General features: G+C 41.1%; 1 protein-coding gene across 2 annotated transcripts; it reads left to right on the top strand.

Annotated features, from left to right (window-relative positions):
- Nucleotides 1-932: 932 nt before the first annotated feature.
- Nucleotides 933-16,837, top strand: grnb (granulin b). 2 transcript variants are annotated; one of them, XM_063482510.1, is made up of 17 exons: nucleotides 933-1,040; nucleotides 1,341-1,416; nucleotides 4,217-4,357; nucleotides 6,914-7,039; nucleotides 7,653-7,766; nucleotides 8,984-9,125; nucleotides 9,242-9,369; nucleotides 9,557-9,686; nucleotides 9,769-9,860; nucleotides 10,486-10,630; nucleotides 11,014-11,120; nucleotides 11,294-11,530; nucleotides 12,003-12,239; nucleotides 13,890-14,144; nucleotides 14,248-14,481; nucleotides 14,879-15,094; nucleotides 15,370-16,837. In XM_063482510.1, the coding sequence occupies exons 2-17, from the start codon at nucleotides 1,414-1,416 to the stop codon at nucleotides 15,514-15,516; spliced, it is 2,454 nt and encodes an 817-aa protein (XP_063338580.1). In that variant the 5' UTR covers nucleotides 933-1,040; nucleotides 1,341-1,413; the 3' UTR covers nucleotides 15,517-16,837. The 2 variants fall into 2 exon arrangements, with proteins under 2 accessions (XP_063338580.1, XP_063338579.1); XM_063482509.1 differs by having other exon boundaries at nucleotides 14,840-15,094.
- The last annotated feature ends 243 nt before the right edge of the window (nucleotides 16,838-17,080 follow it).

The raw sequence follows: 17,080 nt of genomic DNA, 5'->3' as shown, positions 1-17,080 counted from the left end.
TTAAATATTCTAATCATCTAGGAGTGGGAAGTATGCACATATAATTAATCCCACCCCTTCTTCATAAATCCTGAAGTATTGTTTCAGCTTCCTTGTTGATAGAAACTTCAGGAACAACAACATACATATTTGTAATTGCACATAATTTATGCACTGTTTGAAATACAAAAAATGTTCATATATAGTTTTTATAATTCCACAATTTTATTTGCGCACGATTTTATTTTCCTTTTTTTCTGTTCTCAAACTGATCTCCCTGTTGGAGCTCAGTCTGGGGGGAGTTATTTTTTTCTCCTTATCTTTCCTTATGTTGTGCTTTTCCATGTTATACCCCTCTGACCTGTCTTCCCCATGTGATGTTTGTGTAATGTATGTATGGTCGGAAGGGTAAGACGGCGCTGGCACGGCTGGCAGCCTTAACCCAATTTCCCTCGGGATGAATAAAGTATCAATCAATCAATCAATCAATCAAAGGCAAATACCTCCAATTTTGGAATGTTGACTGCAAAATCTGAGTAGAAAACGAATATAAAAACTAAATAAACAGAGATATTCTTTGAAATTCAACCATCATTATCTTATTATTATACCTAATAATGACCATATGTTTTAAGCAAATTTTGCCATAGTTTTTCTCCACACACACAAACACGAAAACCATTTCTAGTAGTATGCGAATCAAGGTTTGAGGCTTTAAGTTATAACGTCCTTCTCTTACAGAAAACATGCTTTCAATAGTTTGATGTTTGAATTCTTACCACATTTGTGCCAGTGTCGTAAGTTTTTGTAAATTCAAATAATGCAATGAATAAAAAGTTAATTTAATATTTTATTTTTATTATATTTTATTTTGTTGTGTTGTTGTTTTATTTTCCTAACCCCGGAACGCTGCAGTGTACTGGCCCTTTAAGACGCTAGCCTGTAGAGTCACGTGTCAGGTGTCATGTGATATAAGTATTATCAGAGACTGTTTGCTTTGTGCGTTCTGGGTGTTGCAGACGCTACATCAAGCAGTACATGTATGTGACTCTTCAGACGAGGTAAGAGGATGATTTCCGTTTCGTACGCGGATTTAAAAAAAAAAAAAAGAGAGAGAACATCCGCTTAACTTCATTTAAACCAGCTAGCTTTGTTTTTAGCTGCATAGCGTGCTACGCTAACTTGTATTTTTATTCTAAAAGCTAGCGTTAGATAGCTCGCTCCTTTCATCTGGTATTTTTTTATAAGTTGCAGGTTATTTTTCTTAAACGTTGTCACTCCTTCCCCCCCCCCCCCCCGTAATATAATGCAGTATTTCCTAAAAGCATGACATCGACTGACAGTGTACTGTTGTTTTTCAGGAGTATGCAGAAAAGTGCCCTGTGCTGATAACGATTAAACTCTTTCTACCTGCTCTCGGGATTCCTGCTAATCATGGTAAATGTTTTATTTCGTATATATTGCTTAAGTATTGGATTTGTAAAGGTTTAGTTTGTATATTTAAAAAAATAAATAAATAAAAAGTGGGCGGAGAGCGACTAAACCCCATCCCCGAGCTTTACCATATATTGACATATGGCTGCACAGGTGAAGTTTAACAATCTTTCACGTTATGAATTGTTGCAGTTGTTCTTTTAAAGTCGATGACAGTAATGTTTATCTTTTTTTGGAATGTGAGCTTAACGTGTGTTTACAAAGACACTAGACCTTCCAGTATTGCCCTGTTGGTGCAGCCTTTTCTTATCTATTTTCATTTGCTATGTACCAGATCTGTTTGTCTTTTAGTTAATATTGCCCTCCCACGTTAGATTTAAATGGGTGTCGTGGCGTTGCACTTTGGCATCGTGTGCTACTTCTTAAGTATGTCTGTGTAGGTTCGCAGTTATCTGGGTCATGGTAGTCTTTAGATCTGGAATATAAGGCAGCTGGACTTCATAAGGTTTTGAAGATATTTTACTTGTCATCCAAGAGGCTTCTTCAGTTTCAGAACAACTACTCGAGAGGGAATGCTGTCCTTTCACACCTTGCCTCAGGTGACTGACATCATGCTGGGCTGGAGCAATACCTGAGGTTTCACTGTCTGCTCAGGTGACAGGATTGACCTGCACAAACACTTTGGGTCACTACTCTCAAAATTACCTGGGACAGTTTTTCTAAACCTAAAAAAAACTGGGTAGAAATTTTAAGATTGAGCCATCATGACTCCTTTCTAGTTTGTAGCCAGTGTGACAATGTGGTAAAAGTTAGAATCTGGCAGGTGAAACTAAAGTGGATTACCTGTTTGAATTTACTTTAATGATTTCTACTCTTGAACTAAATGCCATGAACAGCGCATCAGTCCAGAGCTGAAAGATCTTATGAACTAATCAGATAATTTCAGCAGCAGATTACTTATAGATCTGCTGTCTGATTAAGACAGTGGATCTGTACATGACAGTAATTTACATAAGGAAGGAAATTTATCAAATGTCAGCATCCTGAGCAGTCCCTAATCTTTCATCTTCCCCTCATGTTTGCTATTTTTTTTTTCCTCTACATCTTCTCATCTCTGAGAGTATTGCACATTAATATTTTATTGTTGGACAGTCTCTCTAATTGGAGATCGGGCTGAGAGACAAACTGCGCAGAAACAGTTTGTGTGTTTTGTGCTTTTTGAAACATTGCATTTTAATTCTTGCGCCCCTTTTTTGCAGTACTAGTAGCTACATAAGAGTACTGGGACTATAGGTTCTTTGAAATTGAACATGTCTCTATTACAAACCAGATGTTTTACTTGGGTTACAGATAAGAGAAGGAAACGAATAAATAGAAACCTGTGAAATGCAATAATGTAAAATCTTAAAATAAGATTAAATAATTAGCTCATGAAGCTAAATGGGTATTGAGGTGTATAAAATTTGAAAGGTTTCATTCGCCTGTGCTCATGGCAGTGGAGCTGAATGCCATCAGTAATAGATATGGATGCTTTCCAAAGAGTGAGAAGTGCAAAAAAACACCCCAACGCTAACCTAGTACAAAAATATGAAACTGAAAATTGACATTCTGAGCAGACGCATAACGCTATTTTAAACGTGTTGCATGTGTTCAGTTTGAACATCCCTTTTTCATTCTCGGTACAGAATCTGCAAAAGATGAGAAGTCCTTAACTACAGCAAAATGTATTTGTTGGAACTTGGTCTCAAGTGACAGAGCTGTAAAAGCAAGCTTCATTTTCATATTCGGGCAGTTTCAGGCGCGAGCTGTCATCTTCCAACTCTTAAGAAGTTTTTATTCTTCCACGTACTAACAAGTCAATATTTTTCTTTTAAATTGAGCTCCATATTTTATGAAATGTCTCAGACTGCCAGGAGCTGTCAGGTTTGAATTGAACTGTAATTAGAACTCCTCATTTTACATCTATAAGACTATAAGCTTTTATAAAAGTTTAAGTTTATGTTTGGACTACTTGAAGGCTTCTTGTTAACAAAATTGCATTCGAAGAGACTGTGTGAGGCAAACTTTTCACTTGTATTAAAATTTAAGCATCTCCATAAACTGCAACTGTCTGCCCTGAGTTTGAAATCCCTGCCACAGATGCTACTGCTTGCCGTCTACCAATCACGCAGTGCATACTGTTATTAAATTATACTTAATGAGGAAATATTTGTGGTTTCAGCCCAGAATTGCCACTTTGTCAGAAGCATCCAGACTTTTAAGAGCCATTTCAGAGTGTTTTGTGTTTCAGTTGTGTTTTCTCGTGATTTCCTCTTAACCTGTGCTTTAGTCTGTTGTTATACTGCTGTATCACAACAGTCCAGAGGAAAATCAGTCTTAAATTGGCACTAAATCATTTTTCATTACATATTCAGTAGTCGGTTAAGTCTGTTATTCTGTTCTTTCTGCTTGAGTTAAAAGGCCGTTAATGATGCTAGCGGCCAACTAAAAATAATAGACATGAGCCGCTTTCAGTCTGAGTTTTTGCAAAAGCCAATAATTGAATCTTGAACTCGTGACTTGCCATTTATAGTGCTGCTCTTTCGGACATAAAGTGGTTATGATATGAAGGGAACGTCAATCTCAGAAGGATCTGGGTTTGTTTAGTGGCGAAATCCAGTTTCAGTTGAAATTCTTTTGCAGCTGCTAAACATACTTGTCTTTGTTTCCCTCCTCCTCACTCACAGCCAGAATAAAACCCAGAAATCCCCATAAGGTTTTGCATTAATCGCTCACAGCCCTGTCCTCTGTTCCCTGTGTTCAGACTCTGCAGATGGGGTTCTTGTGTTTGGCCCTGCTGGGTCTGAGCTCGGCGCTGGTCTGTCCCAATGGACACACATGTCAGAACAAAAACACCTGCTGCAAGAATACTGAGGGGGGATACGGATGCTGCCCGCTACCACGTGTGAGTTACCCGTCACTGTTGTGTCTGTCTGACCTGGATGTTAATCAAGTACACTATCATGCTTCTATAAGAATTAAGACGAGGGTAGCAGCCAGGTACTGCTAACCAAATGCACTTGATTCATTGATGATCAGTGAGTGTGAGCCACCCGTATAAGAGTTTGCTAGTCTAAAGCATTTGTGTGTTTAACACAGTGCTGAAGAGGGAAGATGCCAGTAATGATCTCAGAGGAGCAGTTGTTGCTGCCCATCAATCTAAGGGAGGGTTAGAAAGCCATTTCCAGTCAGTCTGAAGTCTGTCATTCTACTTAAGTGAAAACATTGGATACAGTTGCCAGTCTTCCCAGGAGTTCAGGTCCCAGCAAATTTACCGTGAGACCAGACTGTCCAATGCTTAAACTCAAAAAACAAGATCTGCATCTCACTCTGCATGCCTCAGCGTGTTAAAGTTCGTGACGCACAATTTACAGAAAAAAAGATGAACTAAACAAAAAAAACAAAAAAAAAACAGGTATGACTTATTTACAAGTGTCAGGAAAAAGTGCCTTGTCATGGCAGCACAGCTTAGGTTTGCAGAGTTACATGTGAATATTCCACAAGAGTTGCAGAACTATGTTTGTTTGGCACTGTATAAATAAAGTTTGACGTAATCTGTCCAAATGACAACAGCACCTCAATGCACTTTATATTATATGACAAAGACCCTACAATGACTCAAAGAAACCCCCAAAATTGAATGACCCTGATGAACAAGCACTTGGCAACAGTGGGAAAGAAAAAAAAAACTCCCTTTGAACAGGAAAGAAACTCCTGGAATCAGGCTCAGGGAGGGGCAGCAATCTGCCACGACCGGTCGGGTGTAAGAGGAGGAAGACGTGACAAAAGATGCTCTGTGGAAGAAAGCCCGAGATTATTAATAACATCATCAACAATCATGGGACGTGCCCAGCAGCCTAGGCCTGTTGCAGCATAAATAAGGGAGGGTTCAGGGTCACGTGTTCCAGCCCCAAGTACATGCTTTATCAACTCGGATCTTAAAACGTCATTCCAAATGTCAGCACAGTGGTGGAGAGCTGAGGGTTTGTTTCACAGCCACAGCGTCGTACTCTAGAGTCAAATGGTCAAAGCGTGGTCCAAACTGGATCATGCACCAGCACAGCGGCAAATCTACAACAGAATGGTGAAAAAAGAAAAGACTGAAGTAATTGCAGTGGTAGGTCAAACTGCAGACCTCAACCCAACAGAAATATAGTCAGGACCTTCAGAGAGCTGTGCACAAATTAATGCTACATGCCTCAAGGATCAGTAGCAACACTGCAAAGAGTGGGAAGAATTCCTCCACTGCAGAGTCCAAGCCTTATGGTCATGTAGAAAAGAATTACTTCAAGTTGTTGCCTGTAGCGATCTGCTGAGTCACGGCTTGTACTTGGTTTTTCACATGACAGCAGAGGGTCCTGTGAAAATTAGCTTTCTCATGACTATGAAGACTACTTAATGCGGAAAAGAGTATTTTTATCCATTTAAAACAGTCATTACAGGGCCTTTACTGTCGCAGTAGGCGGGGTCACATGGAAATCAACCTTGTGCAACTGTTGTGGTTATTGCACAAACGGCCAGCTGCTTGGGTTGACTTACATTCCACCATGACTACTTGAACTAACAAATGTGTGTTTATTGTTGTATTGTGATTGTCTGAGAAGTTCCATTGTGTTCTCCTCACTTCTGCTATCAATTTCACTTGCTGGTTTGCTTTCAGGGAGCAAAGCTGTGAGGGACTAGATCAAAATAATGTTTGGGGAAAAAGTCTATTTGCAGAATAAATAATCACTTTTAATTTCAATTCTGGCCCATTGATGAATGACCCCCCCCCCCCCAAAAAAAAAAAACCCAAAAAAAAAATTCAACAGCTCGCACACTGCAGGGGCTCCAGTTTTACCCACATACACCACTCTGGCTTGTCCTGCCACAGTAAATGAGTAAAACTGGAAACCTGCAGCTCACATGCTGCAGGCTGTAGAGTACAATATTTATTTATTTATTTATTTATTTTTAAGAAGCTAGCTGTGAATAATGCGAGCGCTCAAACTCGGGCTGTTTCTCAGCCATAAAGAGCTCTCACTGAGAACTGAGTGTGCATTGTACTGATCGAGGATGACACGGGGTTTTATTTATTCCCCTCTGTGCAGGGGCGTCTTCCTTCTGACGCTGTTTTAATTTTGAGAACTTGTTCATATTGCTCACACGCTGAAGGGGAGTTCTTTTAAAAATATAGTATTAGAAAGTTTAATAGAACAAAACAGTCAACATACAGTTTCATAGAATGACCTTGAACATTATGCATATTATTGACAGTATATGTTATATGACTTTTGTAAAAGAGTTGCAGGATATTTTGTACTATAAACTAATAAAACTCAGTATTTATGTTCTGCTGGGAAAAAAATAGTATTGTAAAATAAAATTTCAGTTTGCTGTCACTTAAAATTGATTTTAATTTTTAAAAGGTTTCCTCTCAGTGAACCTGTTTCTCTTACACTCTGTTTGAATCCCTCTGTAGGCAGAGTGCTGTTCAGACCACCTCCACTGCTGTTACGAGGGCACGCTGTGTGATCTGGTCCATGAGAAATGCGTCAATAAAACAGTTTCCCTGCCGTGGATGACACGACTCCCGACCCAACCTCAGGTGAAGGGGGTGGGGCAAAGCTTAGCTTCTGTCTTTAGACATCTTAATGTTGATTACCCACCAGCAACCGTTGGAAGATTATCTTAAAGGAATCCCCAGTGAACCAAGCTCAGTTTTGTTATTTGTATGTCCTCCTGGATACGTTGGCTCAATTGGTGTTATTTGTCAAAATAATGGAATTGTCTTATCTGCTTTGTACGTTTCTCCCACCCCAAAAACAAATGACGTAAAAGAATAACACTCATGGGTAAATAAGGTGTTTGAAGAGGTGCGGGGAATGTTTTTGAAACGTGCAGAGTATTGAGAGGCCCGATGGTGTTGGTTTCACGATGGCACTACAAGCAGAGATGCTTCGACCTCCCCCACACAGGCTACCTGATCTCTCTTGGTGCAGGGCCAAGATGTTTCCACGGACTTGATCTCTCCAGCAGTTGTTCTCTTGTCTTGCAAGGAAAAACAATATTTTATATATGTATATTACGCTGTGGCTGAAGTGATTTGTGTTTTAATTGATTACTTGAACTGTTCATATTTGAGTGTTTTTAAACCTTTTGTTTGACCATGTGGCGTCCTTGCATTTGTATGCGTTGGCTGTGATGTGTGATTGCTTCAGCTCGAGGAGACGGTGAAGGCAGTCGTTTGTCCGGACCAGGTGTCTGAGTGTCCGGATGGCACGACTTGCTGCCAGCTTCCTGACAGCTCCTGGGGCTGCTGCCCCTTAGCCAAGGTGACACACATAAGCACAAAGACCATCTCTTTGCCTAAAATCACTGACTCCACACAAGCCCCAGGTTTCTCACACCAAAAAATGATCAGCTGTTGCTTGCATGAGTTCTTGACACGCTGCCTATGTAGGTTTGTAGCTGTTTAAAATGAAATGTGATGTATTTCTTCACCAACACTGTATGTTTAATACGCACTTCAGTTTGCCTCAAGTTTCACACACACATTCAAATGGTTTCAGACCATGTTTATAGATGATGTAAAGGATGCACAGGCTTAGAAAATGCAACATCTTTAAGAATCTTTAAGTTTATAGGCAACCCTTCTACTACCACAAATTCCTGACATTTCATTTAGTGATGACTCTGTTTTAAATTCTTAGCGGTGATCATTCATTTTATTAAAAAAAAAAAAGAAGAAAAAAAGGTGTCATTAGACTTGTGGTCTACTGTGGTTGTTTGTGTTGCGTATATTTGCCAATGTCTTCAATCATGTTGCCTCAACACTCATTGAGGGGTGGTTGTGTGGTTCTGAAGTTGCTTCATGAACAAATTGGCTGGCAACACAGAATGACACTGCACTTCTGCCACAGACTCCACATTTTCTGAAGTCAAAATTAGTGAGTCTGACCTTTTGCTGAATCACTTATAGCTGCTGATTTCAGCACTCTGAAGCTGCAGCTGCCAGTAAAGGCAAAGAGGGGAGAGCTTGATCGGTCCTGAAAGCAGCTAAAACTATATAGATGTCAGTATGTAAAGTAAGTGTTCAAAATGTCAGCGTGCTGATTTAGACACACCAATAATGAGAACTTTATACATTTCAGCTTTTTCATATTCTGATAATGGCTAATATTGTGTGAATAGAAGTCTTATAATCTCTGTATACTCCTGGTGGAAAAACATTTAAAAATGTCTGTGTTCAGAGTGAAATGACCATTTTAAGACATTTATTTGCTTCAAATGAAACACTTTGAATTTCTTCAGTATTTAAAACTCATTGAAGCTGCAGCATTTCCTTGGAATCAGATGGTGTTTGTTGGCTGCACATTCAGCAATCAGTGCTCATTTGCTTTAATAGAAAGGCACATCTGCCTGTTTTATTCAAACTACTCTGTATACTGACTTTAAATGTCTCACGTGCATCAATTGTTCGTTTTTCATGTCCCAGTTGTATATCTATAGTGCTGGTGTGCTTCACGATCCCATGATCTTCTCTCTGCAGGCGGTGTGTTGTGACGATAGGCGCCACTGCTGCCCTGAGGCAACAAAGTGTGATATCGCTCACTTGCGGTGCGTCTCTGCTTCTCTGGAGTCTTTCCCCCTGCTGGTGAAACTACCTGCTAGAAGGAGAGGAAATAACCCAGGTGGGGATTACCTCATATAAATAAACAGTGAAATGTGATGATCATGTATTCACTTACGTTTCTAAATTTATATGCAGATGATACTGTAGTGTTAACAGAAGACTGTTTCTTTTTAGGTCTTACTACTTTTGTAGCTTCTATTGGCAGTTCAATATCGTGCCCTGATGGGAAACTCAGCTGCCCAAACGCTTTCACATGCTGTCTGCTACCCAACGGAGAGTACGGCTGCTGCCCATACCCAAAGGTACATATAAATGCTATAGATGTAGTACAAGTGATTTGAAGTCAAGTCTTCCAACAGTTTCCAGCGTTTTTCATATTTTTGTCGCTGAATTAAAGCTGTTTGATTCTTACTGTACTGATTGGAGGAAAAACATTGACGCAAGGGTTCCTAATGAGGCTAAAACATCCTGTGTTTGAATTTCATGCAGGCCACATGCTGTGAGGATCACCTTCACTGTTGCCCTGCCAACATGGAGTGTGACCTGAAGCATTCACAGTGTAGGCGTGGCGAGACCGTCATACCCCTGATGAAGAAGATCCCTGCTGTAGCCAATGACAGTAAGTCTTATCTTTATTAAAAAACAAACATTGAATAGGATTTTTATTGATGGATCGCATGTCACTTCTGTCATCACCTCAGTCAGTTGTCCAGACAAGAAGTCATTTTGTCCTGATCACACCACATGCTGCAAGATGATCAACGACACCTACGGCTGCTGCCCGATGCCCAGTGTAAGTAGTATGAAGTCACCGAGCGATGGGGTCAGCTTAGATGAACAGAAAGTTGCAGAGAGACCGACTCTTACTATCTAAAGGTCATTGTGAAGCTTTTTAATATTTTATCAGGTGTTTAGTCTTTTTAGATATCAAATAAGTGGCATGTTTAACAAAATGAAGGCTGCTTTTGCTCGAATGTAATGAGTCTCTGTTGGAATTTCCTTTCATTTATGAATTTGAAATACTTATGGAGAGTTGATTCCAAGTGTTAAGACTTCCTTTTGGTAGTTTTCCTCTGAAACTCTCAATACGAGGTTGAAAGAAATGCTACAACGTTGCAATGAATGAAGTAATCATTAGACTGAAAAACCAGAATAAGCTGCACAGTGCTTCAAAATGAATGGATAATTAGCCAAAAAACACTGCGAAATCAAGGCAGGGCTATTCTTCAGTGTACAAGTCCTTCACCTGAGCTCTGCTCAATAGCTTTTCAGTTACTGAAAGCACAAAGACCCATAAATGAAGGTAGTTGCAGTAAAGGCCCAAGAGAGCAGTTCGGGGGAGGAAATGCAGTATTTGATGAGGTTGAGTTCTCACTTTCACACAATCATTGATTGCAAAGATTTACTACTTCTTTCAGGCCATCTGTTGTTCAGATCGCATCCACTGCTGCCCTGCAGGCTCAGAGTGCGACCTGTACCACAGGACCTGTGTGTCTACCCAGAGAAACCCCACCATGACACTGGCAGAAGCTGCAACCGAGCTCCTTAAAGTCCAGAGAAAAGGTGAGTGAGATGGCAATCATCACATCTTCTGTAATCAAACTGTAAATATTTAATGTGTTTCAGAGAAAAACATGTTTTAATACAAACTGTTTTATTAATATCTTATGTAATGTTGCCTTAATCTGTTTTTGACTGAAATTCATCAACTTTAACATTTTGAGTGGAGTGGGAAGAAGCTTTTCTCCATCTGTTTTCATCTTGTCAGTGATTGGGTTTCTTTGTGCCAAAATTTGACAAGGAGGAAGAAGAATGTGTGAAATGTATATCTGGTTGTGCTGCATTGTGGGTTTTATTTTTCCCTCAAAACGTTTCATTGAGTCGAGCAGTGTTACAGGAATCTAAAAATGTTAGCTTCTGTGGTGGTGATTGTTATTGTTCTGCAGACCTTTCAGTCCATTCCATCCCCTGCAACGAGTCTGTGGCCTGTGCTGACAGAAGCACCTGCTGTAAAACACTAAAAGGAGACTGGGCCTGCTGTCCGTTACCACAGGTACACTTTTCCTTTAATGACCTGTTCTCCTTTCCGACAGGGACTCTGTAACTCATGTGAGTGAGTTGTTGTCCACTAATAAACATGAGTAGAGCTTATTAACGGACTGTCCTTTAGGTAATGTAGTAGTTCATTTGCAGACTCTAAGTCTGGGTTGTTCCTCATCCCTGCAGGCTGTGTGCTGTGAGGACCACCTGCACTGCTGCCCCCACGGCACCGTTTGTAACCTGAAAAGCTCCACGTGCGACGACTCCACAGGTAACGCCGTGACTCCCATGCTTGGACACATGCCGGTATTTCCTTTACTGGAAGACAGTAACAACAGGTGCGACAAGTCAACGACATGTCCTGGGAAATCCACCTGCTGCAAGACCGCGAGTGGCAGTTGGGCCTGCTGTCCGCTGCTTCAGGTAATCCGGGGCTAGTATTTGAATCTAGTATTCAAAATGCTGAGCTCATGAAAATCCTGTAACCACAAGTACATCAGGCTCAAACCATCAAGAGAGAACTGAGCCAGATTTTTCTGAGGAGGGCAAACTCATGCTGACGTGAGTGGGCGAACAGTGGCGCAGGTCAGCGGGTGAGCTAGTAACAATGCGCTAATTCATAAACAAACATGATGCCAATTTATTTCAATAAAGACTCACAAAGAGCAAATTAGTGGGTGTTTAAACAAGCAGACTCGATGAGAGAGCGGGTACCGATCACCGCCTTTGGAAAGACGTGCTAAATTAATGCTGCCCAGGACGCTCACACAGGAGATTTATGATCTTAAGAGTTTAAATTTGTAGTTTGGGTTTTTTAAAAAAGGAATGAGCTTAATGGCTTTCTAGTAGTTCGGTGTAACACTCCTCTGGTCTGTATTGTGTGTGTGCCCGGCAGGCTGTTTGCTGTGACGATCACATCCATTGCTGCCCTCACGGCAAAGTCTGCAACCTGGCAGCTGAAACTTGCGATGACCCTTTGGGCTTCTCTCTGCCCGTCTCCTGGCTGACAAAGGTAGCAGCTCTGACCTTGGAGGTGGAGGATGAGAAATGCGATGAGAAGACCAGATGTCCGTGGGGCTCCACCTGCTGTAAAATGAACTCCGGACAGTGGGCCTGCTGCCCTTTACCTCAGGTCAACATCTCCTTTCTGCCTCCTGATCAAATGTGCTGGCCAGATTTAACTCGTGTGTTTTGATGTGCAAATAGCCAAGGGTTTGTTTGTTTGTTCTTGGTGTCAGCTGTGGTTATTTCTGACATCCAGTTCTCATTTTTCTTACTGATACTTTATTTTTATCCTGAGCACATTCAAACACAACAGAAATTGTAATGATTTGGTTAACATTAACCACCGAGCCTTTGTAATTTGTATTTCTTTTTTGTCTGGCATCATCTCCTAATTCCTGTGTGATTCCCAGGAATGCTTTCATGGTGCATAAGTGGCTCATCTTTAGGTCATGACCTACTTCTGGGTGGTTATTTGTTTACTATAGTAGTAGATGATGATTTGACCAGTATTTCAGGAAATGGGCTTGTAGATTCCAGCTTCCAGGTCTTGAAAGTTCACACACATCTGTTTAAGCCCTATTTGCACAGGATTAGTAGTACCAGGGGACCTTATGTGATTTAGACACTTACACGCCCCTCCTAATCCTGAATTAAATTCATTAGAGGTCCCCAGGTAATCCTAGATCCAATGTGAACAGTGATTACAGTCCAGCTTAAGACGTGTGATGGTTAGAAAATGTCAATCAAACCCAAGTCTGAGGATGGAAAATAAGAAGTCAGCTGTGGCTCTGAGTGCATTTCAGTAGTCTCATTCACACGAGTTTAAACACAAAATGGAACGGGACAGCAGCCTGCTTGTAATTCAGGGAAATTTCAATTGAGTATGTATTGAATTTTTATTTGGTCTGTAACTGTTGGCAATTAGATGTGTTGACCAGCCTGAAAAATGCTCAACCTTTGGACGACAACCCGGTCATAAGCTGACTACATGGGCTGACCTTCCGATAGGCAAGTGGTCTCAATTGAAGGCTGACAACATCTCATCTTTGTTTCTTCACAGGAATCAACTTAACTGGTTAACAGCCAGTTGTATTGTTGTTAATCCATAAAAATGGAATGTTGCCAAGCGCTACATTGTAACGTTAAGTTTCCATCCTGCAGCAACTTTGTTTTTTGTTTTTGGTTTTTTTTTTTTTTTTTTTTTTTTTTTTAAACTGAGTGTAGTTGTCTACATGACCCCCATTCAGTCCCAGACCGGTATCAGACTAACTTGATCTTATTGCTGTTTCAGTCACATGGCAGCTGACTGAGTGATCAGGCCTGGGCCCGTCCTCAAAATGGCTGTTTCAGTGACTTCATTGCACACGGTTTCAGTAATTTTGGTCAACCTATGCTCTCCAACCCTGTTCTCCCTCATGTGACTGTAGAGATTTTCTGCACTTCTACTTTGAGACGGCTAGTATACCTGAGTGGATTTTTCAGAGGCAAAGACAAAATGATCGAAATTCAAAAGTCTGAATTTAAATCTATAGATGTGTTAAATCATCCAAAATACTCCTTCTCTTTTGGGAAGATATAACAGAAAACACTGAGATTTACACCTGGAACCAGTGGTTTAACAACAGAACTCTTAATAGTAGACAATTGGTTGGTGGTTTGAAGCTGACTAGAGGTGGATCATATGGTGTCAAATAAAATGAGGCTAACTTTTCAGCTGTTTCATCAACAGAAGAGCAGCCTATGATGTTTTGAAGGATTTCACTCTGTTTTGTTCCAGGCTGTGTGCTGCAACGATCATGAGCACTGCTGCCCCAAAGGCTACAAGTGCAATGTGGCAGAGGGCACCTGTGATAAACCCGGTGGCCTCAGTGTGGCCTGGCTGCAGAAGATCCCAGCCCTGCAGGAGGCGCTCAGCCAGACTGTTTCCAGTCCAACTCAGAACATGTGTGACGCCCAGACCAGCTGTCCCAGAGACACGACCTGCTGCTTCATGGAAAAGAAACACAAATGGGGCTGCTGCCCTCTGCCGAACGTGAGTTTAACCACCCACCCCCCCTTTTTTTTTTTTTTTTTTTTTTTAAAATTATTAATTATTTTTAAATAGGAGAGTGTCAGTTACTCGTTTTGCCCGTCAGGCTGTCTGCTGCAAAGATGGAAACCACTGCTGCCCCAGCGGACACACCTGTGAGCCCCACCACTTCTCCTGTTCCAGAGGTTCCCATGTTATACCGTGGTTCGCCAAAGTGAGCGCTGTAACGGAGCCGGGCGCCGTGATCGACGTTAAATGTGACAACAAGAGCAGCTGCGCTTCAGGGACGACCTGCTGTAAGCTGAAGACCGGAGAGTGGGGCTGCTGCCCACTGGTCAAGGTTTGTGCATCAGTGATGTTGAGACTGTCATTAAATCCTCGAGTTTTTCCACATAGGTGCTCATTTGATAAGATCACAAACTGATCTGTGACATTTCTGCAGTGTCTTGCTGATGTAGAATATCATTTGGTTTCACAACAGACTAAAATGAATCAGACAGCAGTTTCAAAAGTGATTTAGAATCTACTTTCTTTTCTGTTTAAACAAATTTGGTGCTTACAGTAGGAAATAAAATTACAATTTAGACCATATTTTTGGAGTGTTCAATAGTATATAAGGAAAAGCTTAATAGGAATCACTGAAATGCTTCACTCGTCGCTGTAACGTGTTAATATCCGGCATCGTGGTCTCTGCTCAGGCTGTTTGCTGCACTGACCACGAGCACTGCTGCCCTCAGGGCTACACCTGCAACATGCAGACAGGAACATGCGAGAAGAAACAACACTACCACCACCTCAGCACCATCCCTCAGATCAAAGTGCTACAGTCTGTGAAGGAGGCAGAGGACGAGGAGGATGTGGCGTGCGACGGCAGGGGCGAGTTTCGCTGCTCCAAACGAGACACCTGCTGTAAGATCTCCGCCACGGAGTGGAGCTGCTGCCCCTCCCCCAGGGTACGTTCACCTGTCAGTCCCTCCCACTCATTTACATTTGAAGTCATTCTTCCAGCAGTGACTTTGGATGGTCCTTGTTCTAGGCTCGATTTTGGAATATTTATGTTAAAACTTAGCAGGTATACTATATATTGCTGTGCTACTACTCGTCTTTGATAATCTACTATTATTGTTGCTGAATTCATTCAGCTCGTATGTTTGTTTAGAGTAAAAGAAGTTTGAGCCTTGCTGATTGATTCAGTGCTGAACACTCTCTAATGTCTGTCTGTTCTCAGGCCGTCTGCTGCTTTGACTCGAAGCACTGCTGTCCTGCCGGGTACTCGTGCGACCTCAAGGCCGGAGGCTGCACCTTGCAGACCCAGCTGACCTGGGACTCGTGGTTTGGGAACCGAAAGAGAGACACTGTCCCCCACGGACTCTAATCCACTGAGGTGCAATGATGATCTCAATCTTTCCGTTATATCATCTACTGGTGTTGTCTGTGGACAAGAAGGGCTTCTTCCTGTTTCATTTCATGGAGGTGTATTCACTGAGTTTTTTGCACTCTTGAGTATTTTTGAGTTTTGTGTGGTTGGGGGGGATTTGGTCCACATATGCAGGAAAAACATTTGTTTAATTGCTTTTTGCCATTGAAGGAATTTTAGTGAAGTTGAAGTAGTTTTCAAGGAGGAAGCAAGTGAAACCTAGCCTGGATTCTGGTTGAAAATATTTATTGCACTCCTTCAAAACCACTCCACATTTGGGCTCCAGGACAGCTTTACAGTGCGTCTGTTAAAGGATTCCTCCCGTCTGTTTCAAACTGCCGTGTTACCCATTAATGTCAGATCTGTCATTAACGCGCTCTGAAGTTTTCTTACAGGTAACAAATCCCATTTGAAAATAAACTTCAGTGAATTTGTCTCTTTTGAAAGGCGATTGTTTCTGCTGATTATTTTTTATTTTATTTATTTTCTTCAGACAGAGTAGCTTTGCATGAGTGAACTTAAAATAATGTACCCATACAGGGAGCTTGGCACCTGCTCTCAGTTAATTCTTTCTGAAATTGGCTGCTTCACTCCTTTAGCTCTACGTATCTTCTGATTAGCTGCCCAAAACTTTAAACAACAGGTGGGTGCGGCGGGTGGAGAATGCACTCTTCAGCCTTTAAGATAGAGGAGCAGGTTTCTGTCAGCTTGTTGTACCAAGGTTGGCAGTTCCTTTGAGTTTGTGGAACAAATCTTATGCATATTTTGATGACATTTATTGATACTTTCACGAAAGAAACTCCCTGATCATCAGTGTTTAAACATGAGTGCACAGAGCTGGTCTACTTCTCTAGAAGAGAATCATGAATGTACAAACTGCCTTTTTGTGAGCAACATTTCCTAAATAATCTGACTTTAACCACGTGTCTCCTCTAAAAAGTAGTTTTTGTTAAGTCGGCAGAACTGTATCATCTTTCCTGATAGTTTATTCATTAAAATGGCAAAGCCACAAATTAACCACTTTAACAGTGAAAAACCACAAATCTAGACAAACTAACAGGTAGCCTTTGGAATTTTTTCCAGTGTTTCTGAATTTATTAATGCAGCTGCTAATTTGACTGTTTCAGGCTTAGAGAGGATGAAATCGAGCTGTCAGATTAGAGCTGCTGTGATTGTGGGCATAGACATTTACTTTATGGTAAAGTGGTTTTGGTGTCTGGAGACTCGATTTTTCACTGACTCTTAAGAGTTTAATAAAAAAAAAAAAAAAAAAAAAAAATCATACAGCAGACTGTCAAACATTGTTGTTCATGCAAACTGAGATGTAGGCGTCTGTAAAGGTGAGAGGAAAATTTTAGACATTTCACTTCCAGAAACGAAGGATTTATCGGAACGTTCCATGGCTGAGCCAGTTTTTAATCATAGAAGTTTTCATAACCATTTCAAGCTTTCGCCACAACTTGGCTGCTTGTTGCTGTTTTAATATTGCCGCCAACAAGCAGCAACATTAATAAAAATAACA

The sequence above is a fragment of the Pelmatolapia mariae genome, linkage group LG8, assembly GCF_036321145.2.
Source record: "Pelmatolapia mariae isolate MD_Pm_ZW linkage group LG8, Pm_UMD_F_2, whole genome shotgun sequence".
NCBI classification, from domain to species: Eukaryota; Metazoa; Chordata; class Actinopteri; order Cichliformes; family Cichlidae; genus Pelmatolapia; species Pelmatolapia mariae.
The sequence above is the reverse complement of the archived record's forward strand: the minus strand, read 5'-3'. Positions and strand labels throughout refer to the sequence as shown.

Bases quoted from the DNA above. Each gene is read 5' to 3' on its own strand.
- grnb (XM_063482509.1), top strand. The intron at 9,687-9,768 runs GTAAGTCTTATC...TCATCACCTCAG, and splicing joins CCCTGCTGTAGCCAATGACA to TCAGTTGTCCAGACAAGAAG. The intron at 12,240-13,889 runs GTCAACATCTCC...GTTTTGTTCCAG, and splicing joins CCTGCTGCCCTTTACCTCAG to GCTGTGTGCTGCAACGATCA.